A 9,654-nucleotide genomic window follows, 5' to 3' on the forward strand; every position below is an offset into this window, starting at 1 on the left:
AAGAATATATGAAATTTATAGATCGAAAATTTAAATATTAATTACGGATCATATAATGGTCAGGGTATTGAATTCTCACTATGAACCCTATTCGGCGCGCTTATGGAACAGCACTCAAATAAGTGCAGAGTCTGGATCTATATAGTATCTCAGTATTATCAGACTTCTCGTTCTGCTTGTATATTAATAATAGTTTGGAAGCGAAGTGGAGAGTTTGGTAGCTAAAGCGAAGCTGTTCACCATGGCGGCAGTAAGCTTCGGCCATAGAAAATATATTCGCCCGTGGCCAATCCTTATATTGCTCAGTGTCGCTCTGCTGCTAGTTTTAAGGAATCTGCAGAACCTCCAGATTAGGCTGGGATTAAGCGTATATGACTACCTGGACTGTTTCGAGCTCCAGAGACAGGACTCCCCTCGAACACGGGATTTGCAGCGCCTGGTAAAGTGTCGGAATCGTCCGCTTCGCTTCCAGAGACTCCAGCACGGCGAGTTCTGGCTGCTTCAGAACTTGGTAATCGGACGAAAGAGCAGTCAGGTCGGCTGCACAGAGTCCATTACCTACACAACGAACGGAGATTATACGTTTTTCGATAACCTGGAGACGGTAGTTGAACGGTGAGTGTTCTTTCATAAATCTACCTTATCGCGCGGCTTTCTCCGCATTTATTTTTAAAACAGATGCCAGTTCAAATAGAATTAGTATTTTTAATTGGCTGGAACCCCAAACAGGTGTTAGTTTATTAACACTTCATCTTCTTACTTCCAGCTGGGGCGGTCCCGTCAGCTTTGCCATTCATGCACCTGGCTACGATCTGAATGCCACCTTGGATGCCATTCAGTATGTCCGGAACTGTCTGCCGGGCAGTGAAGCCATCAGTGATTGGGTAAGCTTCCATGTGTATTTCTCCAACCAGCACATGCCGGAGAATGTGCCTTACGACGAGGATGAGGTACTGGCCCGGCCGTATGTCTGTACTATGGCCGACGGCTTTCTGATTCCGCCTCCGTACACGCTCATCGATCGCAGCGACAGCTACAAGGTGAAGGCGAACCTCACCTATCCAATAAATGTGGGCAGGAATATTGCGAGGCAGGCGGCCAATACCCACTTCATCTTTGCCTGCGACATCGAGTTGTATCCCAGCCTTGGGTTTGTGGATCAATTCCTGGACATGGTGTCTCAGAATCATAGTGTCCTGGCCCTGGATCCCAGCCAGCCGCGACGTGTGTATCCTTTGGCAGTTTTTGAGATTGAGGCGAGAGCTCAAATCCCCAAAAACAAAGCCGAGTTGATGGATCTCTATAGGAAGAAACAGGCACAGATCTTCCACTTGAAGCTCTGTTCCACCTGCCACGAGATTCCCGGCCAGCAAGATTGGCTTAATCGGACTCCCAGCATCAAGGATCATCTGCAGTTATTTAGCATGGGACGTCGGGAGTATAAGTTCAAGTTCTGGGAGCCCTTCTACGTAAGCGACAAAACGGAGCCGCTGTTCGATGAGCGGGTCTCCTGGGAGGGCCAGTCTGACAAGCGGACTCAGGTAAGTGAATATGATACCATTTTCAAATCTTATCTTCTGCTATCCCTGGACTCCTTTTCAGAACTATGACATGTGCTTGTTGGGTTACGAATACTACGCCTTGCATCCCGCTTTTCTAGTGCACAGTCCCGGCATCAAGAAATTAGCCAAGACCTCTTCGAACCGCCTGAAATATGTTGAGGAAATGAACAAGTTCATCAAGTTTAAGATCGAGCCAGAATACCGAGTGCTGTATGGTCGGAACGCAGCCTGCACGACCTGACAATACGTATATGTAGGTGTTTGCCCCAACAACAAGTGATATTACAATCTGTTAAATACTTTTTGCTTGCTATCGGCAATATTTATTTTATTTGTGGCAATGCCAGAGAGTTCACCGATGTCCGGCCTAAGCAGATTTCTGATATTCATATGATGTGATCAGTAAATAAAGTATTTATTTATAAAAATATCTTAGTATCTGTCAATTGATCACCAATCTATCTCTCTGTATTGATTATTTTATTACTGCACCATCTTTGCATATTAAAATATAGAATAAAACGATATCAAATAATTATTAAAACATTATTATTATTACTTTGGATATTAAAAATTTCCAGCTATAAGGTGTTATCATGGAAATGTGATTCTGGAAGCTCAAGGCAAATATCCAGGTAATAAGTATTTACAGACCAGACCTCCTTCCGTCATCTAACTGGGTTATCTACTGATTGGCAATATTAATTGCTGTGATAAGGCCGATTCTCTCGCCTGATAACTGGGCTCGGATAAGCTCGCTCGCTCGGATTGTTGTTTCTTGCAAGTCTCAATACTTCAGTCACATTTCAATGCTCGCCACCGACAGATGGGGAGACTCGCCCTCGGTTTCATGTAGTTTAAGTGCTCTGGTACCTTGTTTTCAAATCGAAAGGGATCTTAACTGATAAAACCTTATAGTGTGAAAATAGTGTACAATAGTGATCGGTTTCTAGTTATCGACGTTAACAAAGTTTTAATTGTTTTCAGATTAGGTAAATCCAACAGTACAACTTATTATCATTCGAACTGGTCAGTGTTTTTGATGATTGTGTTTCAAGTGGAAGAATCACAACGGAATAGGTGGAATTCTTTTTTGTTGTAGTAGTTTCAGTGAATTCTAGGGGAGCTAATATATTATAGATTAGATTTGTGAGAAACTCGTCATACATATTATCTTCCTTATCGGAATAAACATGTTCAGATTGACATAGGACATCAGCAAAAGGTGTATATACAACTAAATTATAAAATTGGTTGTCATTGACTAGCTCTTGAGGCATAAAATTGAATAATATTTTTCAGGAGCCCAGTAAAAAAGATTGCACTATCATTTACAGTTTATTATACCAGATGGCTTAATCCTAAGGTTAGCTGCTTCAGATTATTATTATTATACGTTTGAAGTACGATAAGAAGGGAAGTTCACTGAATACTGAACTGTATAAAAGCCCTGCTGCTGCACTTGTCGTGTGCAAAAAATAGATCTCAACGCAATTTAAGCTAACCAAGCCGATTAGACCCCAAGTTAAACAAAGAAATCTTTAAAAAAAGAAATAAAGAGGTCGCTGAAATTGAACAACATTAATATAGACAAAGAAGGCCAAAGTTTGTATACCTTTTGGAATTTGCAATTGGAACAGAAAGCAAAATTTTGGGATAAGTCAAAGACTTTAACAATTGCGATTCTATCAAATTAACAAAATTTTTTTATATACATTTTCTTTATCTGGCGTCGGTGAACCAGTTTAGCAATGAGTGCAAAATACAAATCATTAAAAATCGTGAGAAAACCCATTGCTGATTTCGATAAGTTAAAGACTTTAACAAGTACGCTTTTTCCCCAATCATAGAAACATATTTATTACGCAGTTTTTCAATGATTAAATATCATGTTAGCTTTTCGGGTAGCTAAAGGATGAAACCAACTTGGTTTCGTTGTCGGAACACACCAAATCAAAGGCCGATGCCTTAGCACTCCCACAACATTATGTGGGGATCTTATCGGACGAGTCTAACAGTAATTACGGATGATATAATGGGTCAGGGTATTGAATTAGCCCCAGTGTAGCGTGGCTTCTCTTTATAAACCCCGTTCGGCACGTAGGTGGGGCGGCACGTACATAAGTGCAGCGCCCTGGGTCTATCAGTGTTTCTCGGTGTTTATTGGGCTTCTCGTTGTGCTTGCAGGTTAATTATTGTTTGGCAGCGGAGTGGAGTGTTTGGTAAGGTCTGGTGTCCAAATCGCAGCTGCTCACCATGACGGCGGTAAGCTTTGGCAACAGGAGATATACCCGTCTCTGGCCGATCCTCATACTCCTCACTGTTGCCCTGCTGCTACTTGGGAGGAACCTGCAGCAGGCTCACCAGCTTACACAGAAAAGCCAGGGAATATCGCAGCGGAATTGGTCGCTGTCGTCTGGAGTTTCCGCAGATGACTACCTTGATTGTGCCGAACCAGTAAGGATACCCCCTCGACAGGACTCCCCTCGAACACGGGACTTGCAGCGGCTGGTAAACTGTCGGAATCGTCCGCTTCGCTTCCAGAGACTCCAGCACGGCGAGTTCTGGCTGCTTCAGAACTTGGTCATCGGACGAAAGAGCCGTCAGGTTGGCTGCACAGAGTCCATTACCTATACAACGAACGGAGATTATACGTTTTTCGATAACCTGGAGACGGTAGTTGAACGGTGAGTGTTCTGTTATAAATCTACCTTATCACGGACAGCGCGGGTTTCTCCGCATTTATTTTTAAAACAGATGCCAGTTCAAATAGAATTCGTTTTTTTTTATTGGCTGAAACCCCAAACAGGTGTTAGTTTATTAAATCTTAATCTTGTTACTTCCAGCTGGGGCGGTCCCGTCAGCTTTGCCATTCATGCACCTGGCTACGATCTGAATGCCACCTTGGATGCCATTCAGTATGCCCGAAACTGTTTACAGGGCAGTGAAGCCATCAGTGATTGGGTAAGCTTCCATGTGTACTTCCCTAACCAGCACATGCCGGAGAATGTGCCTTACGACGAGGATGAGGTACTGGCCCGGCCTTACGTCTGTACTCTGGCCGACGGCTCTCTGATTCCGCCTCCGTACACACTCATCGATCGCAGCGACAGCTACAAGGTGAAGGCGAACCTCACCTATCCGATCAACGTGGGCAGGAATATTGCCAGGCAGGCGGCCAATACCCACTTCATCTTCGCCTGCGACATCGAGTTGTATCCCAGCCTTGGGTTTGTGGACCAATTCCTGGACATGGTGACTCAGAATCATAGTGTCTTGGCCCTGGATCCCAGCCAGCCGCGACGTGTTTATCCCCTCGCAGTCTTTGAGATTGAAGCGGGTGCTCAAATCCCCGGTAACAAGTCCGAGTTGCTGGCTCTCTATAGAAAGCAACAGGCACAGATCTTCCACTTGAGGCTTTGTCCCACGTGCCACAAGATCCCCGGCCAGCAAGAGTGGCTTAATCGGGCTCCCAGCGTCAAGGATCGTCTGCAGTTATTTAGCGTGGGGCATCGGGAGAAGCAGTTCAAATTTTGGGAGCCCTTCTACGTAAGCGACAACACGGAACCGCTGTTTGATGAGCGAGTCACCTGGGAGGGGCAGTCAAACAAGCGGATTCAGGTATGTTTTGAAAATGAATAATAGATTTTTCAAAATATTTTTACCTAATCCTCCAATCCAATTACAGAACTATGCCATGTGTTTGTTGGGCTACGAATACCACACCTTGCATCCCGCTTTTCTCGTGCACAGTCCCGGCATCAAGAAACTAACCAAGGCCTCGGCAGCTCGCCTGAAATATGCCAAGGAAATGACCAAGTTCATCAAGGCCAAGATCGAGCCCGAGTACCGAGTGTTGTATGGACAGAACGCAGCCTGCAGGACGTGACAATAGGAATACGATTTTTTTTTTGCTTCTAACAAGTGATATTTGAAGTATTAAAAACTTTTAGGTAGCTCGATGATTGTTAAAAAATTTAATTTATTTACAACAATGCTGGTTTTGTGAACCAATTTATTCTGCACAAATTTCTACGGATTTAAGATGCTTGTAAATAAATTCATTGTGGGGCAATTTGTCTAATCAGAGAGGCTAGTACTTACCTACAAGAGGTTTCGGTATTTCCCTTTTTCAGTCCCTTACTTTAGGATACATTTTAATGCTTCTCAATAATTAATTAAAATAAGAATAATATATAAGCAATTTATTGTGTAATTTTGCAGATAAACTTTAATACAGTTTTTATTGATATTTTAAAATAATTTTATACTTTTAAATGCTTTCCGTTTATGGCGTTGCGTAGCAGGACCTTTGACAGAAGTTCCTCTCGCTGAAAATAATCAGAGGAGTCTTCTTTTTCCTCAATTTCCTTCTGAATAATTTCGTTCTTCCACCATTTTTGTGGTTGCATGTCCCATAATTTTTGCCCAACCTTTGGCATTACATATATTATTATTGGTTGCTGCAAGACAGGAGAAGGGTTGTCTGGCATTCCCTTTAAGGACCTATCCATGAGCACGGGATTTAAAGGATCCGCTCCATACAGTCGTTGGTATCGTTCACTCCACACCAGAAACATAATCTCTATGAAGGCAATCAGCGCCAGGGTGTCGTAGGCAACTAACACTGAAAAATAAGAGCCTTTTTAACCAATGTTTATATCTCAATTTGATATATTTCCAACTTGCGTAGAAGGTTAAGCCGAGGGTTAGCAGAATCAACGTGGCCAAAGGCACAATGTGCCTGGCAATCCGAAGGGAAATGATTACGAGGACCACAACTTGGACAGTGTACAAGAATTCAAAGATGGCCAGAGGTATAACGTGGTACTTTTTGAGCTAAGTGAGGAGTAGTATTTTTCTTAATAATACTTTTCTTAAATTATTTTTATTTAATAAGTTCACCTTGTACGCTCCATAGGCTGCAACAGTGCAAGTCACAATGTGACAAAAGTTGTAGAGTTGGAAGAACATCATGAGCTCCTTGGGATCTAGAAGATTATGTATTAATTAAAAATTATTGTATTTCTAATTATAGTTTTAGTAAAATCGATTATAAATACTAATAATAATTGAAACTATAGAGTAAAACTCCTGAATATTAATACAATTTAAAAATTTATTTGGTCCAGCAGCTGCTTAAGTACATTCATATTAACAATTATCTGTTAGTTTATGTATCCTTCAAATCCTCAATGAAAGAAAAACTGACATTGGTATCTAGCTGGAGCTTGCGATCAAAGAACCACCTCAATGATAACATGTATTCGCCAGTGGGAAAAGGGAGTCGCAATAGTTCAGGTTTGAGATAAAAGCCTCTGACATGTACTGCCCCCTGAAAATTAAATAAAAATTAAGCTGCTTATTTATTTTCAATTGGTTAATAATGACTTACAAAGTAAGGACACGTGTGATTCATATCAGTAAACTCTTTGAAAAGGTTAAAAATTATTTTGGCAGCTCGGTTATAATTCTTTCGCATAAATCGACAGGCATCTACTTGGGTATTGAGGAGCCAGGGCTTGTAACCACTTTCCCTTTTGAATAACATACCCTGGACAAGGACTTTATTCACAGGATAAAGAATATTTCCGTTCATATTTAGGATTATCTTGTCTCGAGATACAGCCTTCAGGCGACACTCTTGAAACTGAAACCAGGATTGGTTGTAGGTCTCGCAAACAAAGTTTGTGAACTTGAACACAACCCCCAACTATATGAGGGGTTTTATTATTTCATTTATATAGGAAAAGGAAAATATAAACTTACAGTAGAATTTGATATAAAGGAGAGTAAGAATAGTGCGCCATAAAATATTTTTAGCCTCATCTTATGGAACTTTAAATCGAACTAACATTTATTATGAGCTCAAAACTTATAACTGGAAACAAACAAGGCAATAATAAAATAATTCAACACTTATTTTTCGCTTGAACGATTCCTAAACTATTTTTAATTATTACCAGATTATCCAAATAGATTGGAAATAGAAATAACAAGTTCTTGTAAAATCGTTAAAAAATCATTAAAAAAATTATTTTGCATTCTACTTTAAAATATATTTGTATGTTTACCTGCAGAACTCTTTAAAGAATCAACTTTATCTAAAAAAAAGTCGTAATATTGATGATAAGCATTAAAACCCTATTTAGTTTAAAATATTAATGATACTATTGAGTATTGTAAACATGTCTTCCATCGCTCTTTATTCCTTGTAATTATTCTTAAAATTTTAATTAGTATTCAGAACTATATTTTCATGGAACTCTTTAGATATTCAAGACGTAATATCAGTTCCAAAAAATGTATTTATAATTAAACTTCACCATCCTCTACATGAGACTATCTCTAACTTACACTGCTCTATCCAGTTGGCAGAGTCATGGACTATAGCACTCGTCTTGTAATGGGACTCGAAAATGCGAATGATGGAAAATAGAAAGGCGGTGCCATTGGTGAAGATCAACCACATGATGATGGTGCTCTTCAGCTACGGAAAATGACACATAATGACACACTTATGTTCGTTTGAATCCTTTGAGAGACTCACGGCGGCCACAAAGCAGATGACCAGAACACCCAGTCGAACCGAGGCGCAAAAGAAGTAGCTCTCCATGAGAACCATGGCGATGCAGGACTAAATGCAAAGCGCGACATCGTGGCTACCTCCATGAGGCCTGGCCAGTGAATGATAGATGATGGCCATTCCGGCCAGCGTTTGGAGCTCTTTTCGGCTCTCTGGGTTCCATTACCATGCCGGCCAGAGATTGGCATCTTGAACATGCTTTTGTCATTTGCTCGGGCGGTAATTGCTGCCCTTTGTTTGTTCCCATTGGACGTTGATTCACCACAGTTGCCTTGTGACTCTCAATGGATCGAGGCAGTTGCGTTCTGATTTATGGACAAAAATTACAAGAAATACAAAATTCAATATGTTATTTATGGAATCCTATATGTGCTATTGCTCGGTGCGACTCGGTGTCATCATCGTGGCAGTTTTGGTCATTGTAGGTGAGACTGAACCCTCTCCATTACCGAATTTAATGAACACTTTCTCCCAGATACGAAGCATGGCCCAGAGTATTGTCCTTTTTACGATGGGCGTGAAATTCTTCGACCCCCTAATCGATTTGTTTGAGCATGATGCGGAGTATAAGGACCGGAAGTGGGTGAGGAAGTACATCAATTGGATGGAGAACTGTGAGTTTTCAAGGTTACTTTTGGGGAACTTGATTTAATATTGACTTATGACTTACTTGCAGCTCCTGAGAGCTTTTCTGCGCTCTTTCAGGTCTTGTCCTGTTCGCATATGGCAGCTGCGGTAATGAGTATCTGGGGTGCTCTGAAGGTATTTTCGTATATTTTTTCTTGCATTTTAAAATAGTATTTTATCCCTCGATTAGTTGCAGAAATGGTTTTTGCTGCCGCTGGCCTTCTTTGAGTTTGTTTACTTTATAAACATCACCATTTTGCACATTGTCCTGATGATTATGCTGAAGAAACAAATCAACCTGGGTTTTCTTATAATTCTGACATTGGTTGGTTGTTTTTATATATGTAAGTAATAGTTTATAATTAATCTTTCTTTACCCTATATATAATTTATTTATATTTTAATTTATTCGTAGTCTTTGTGGGCTACAACGCCTTCACCTGCGTGGCCATGTTCCAGATCATAAGGCTGGTGAAGAGCTCTCGCTATCGTGAGCTCTATGGCGATGATCCTTTTCATCCTTTGGCCATGAAGCCTAGTCTCACCAACGATTCCCAGAAGCCGCTGCCGGTGCTTCACATGCACGACATGCACGACACGGACATCGACGAGCAGAAGCGTTTGAGCAAGCTGGGCTTGTGGCCAAGACGTCATCCGCCGGTGGTCTCCGTGCTGCCCGTGCAAACGCAGTTCCCTCCGCCCCAACTCAAGTGGTGGCAGCAGCAGGCATTGGACACCGGCGAGGACAAGGTGCAGGATCCTTCTGTGTACCGAAACTGGCAGCCGCGAGAGCTGCTCAACGGAGTGGGTGGCGAGGTGCAGCGGAAGAATGATCTAAATCGGCGTTACGCCGAAAGTCAGATGCATCGATGGTACTGA

The 9,654-nt window shown here is 41.6% G+C and overlaps 4 protein-coding genes across 4 annotated transcripts; 3 read left to right on the top strand and 1 right to left on the bottom strand.

Moving 5' to 3' along the window:
* Window positions 1-187: 187 nt before the first annotated feature.
* Window positions 188-1,992, top strand: LOC108073639 (beta-1,4-glucuronyltransferase 1-like). The gene is made up of 3 exons (XM_017165358.3): window positions 188-615; window positions 767-1,541; window positions 1,603-1,992. Exons 1-3 carry the CDS (start codon window positions 242-244, stop codon window positions 1,801-1,803), a joined length of 1,350 nt encoding a protein of 449 aa, XP_017020847.1. The 5' UTR covers window positions 188-241; the 3' UTR covers window positions 1,804-1,992.
* Window positions 1,993-2,377: 385 nt separating this feature from the next.
* LOC108073638 (beta-1,4-glucuronyltransferase 1) lies at window positions 2,378-5,825 on the top strand. The gene is made up of 4 exons (XM_017165357.3): window positions 2,378-2,554; window positions 3,750-4,249; window positions 4,409-5,183; window positions 5,251-5,825. The coding sequence occupies exons 2-4, from the start codon at window positions 3,819-3,821 to the stop codon at window positions 5,449-5,451; spliced, it is 1,407 nt and encodes a 468-aa protein (XP_017020846.1). The 5' UTR covers window positions 2,378-2,554; window positions 3,750-3,818; the 3' UTR covers window positions 5,452-5,825.
* Window positions 5,758-8,187, bottom strand: LOC108073602 (uncharacterized). Its single transcript, XM_017165294.3, has 5 exons — window positions 8,113-8,187; window positions 7,920-8,052; window positions 6,468-6,553; window positions 6,248-6,401; window positions 5,758-6,189 (listed from the first exon to the last, which is right to left on the bottom strand). Exons 1-5 carry the CDS (start codon window positions 8,185-8,187, stop codon window positions 5,828-5,830), a joined length of 810 nt encoding a protein of 269 aa, XP_017020783.1. The 3' UTR covers window positions 5,758-5,827.
* A 307-nt stretch (window positions 8,188-8,494) lies between these two features.
* Window positions 8,495-9,654, top strand: LOC108073629 (uncharacterized). The gene is made up of 5 exons (XM_017165331.1): window positions 8,495-8,569; window positions 8,624-8,762; window positions 8,825-8,910; window positions 8,966-9,119; window positions 9,191-9,654. Exons 1-5 carry the CDS (start codon window positions 8,495-8,497, stop codon window positions 9,652-9,654), a joined length of 918 nt encoding a protein of 305 aa, XP_017020820.1.

This window comes from Drosophila kikkawai, chromosome 2L, assembly GCF_030179895.1.
Source record: "Drosophila kikkawai strain 14028-0561.14 chromosome 2L, DkikHiC1v2, whole genome shotgun sequence".
NCBI classification, from domain to species: domain Eukaryota; kingdom Metazoa; phylum Arthropoda; class Insecta; order Diptera; family Drosophilidae; genus Drosophila; species Drosophila kikkawai.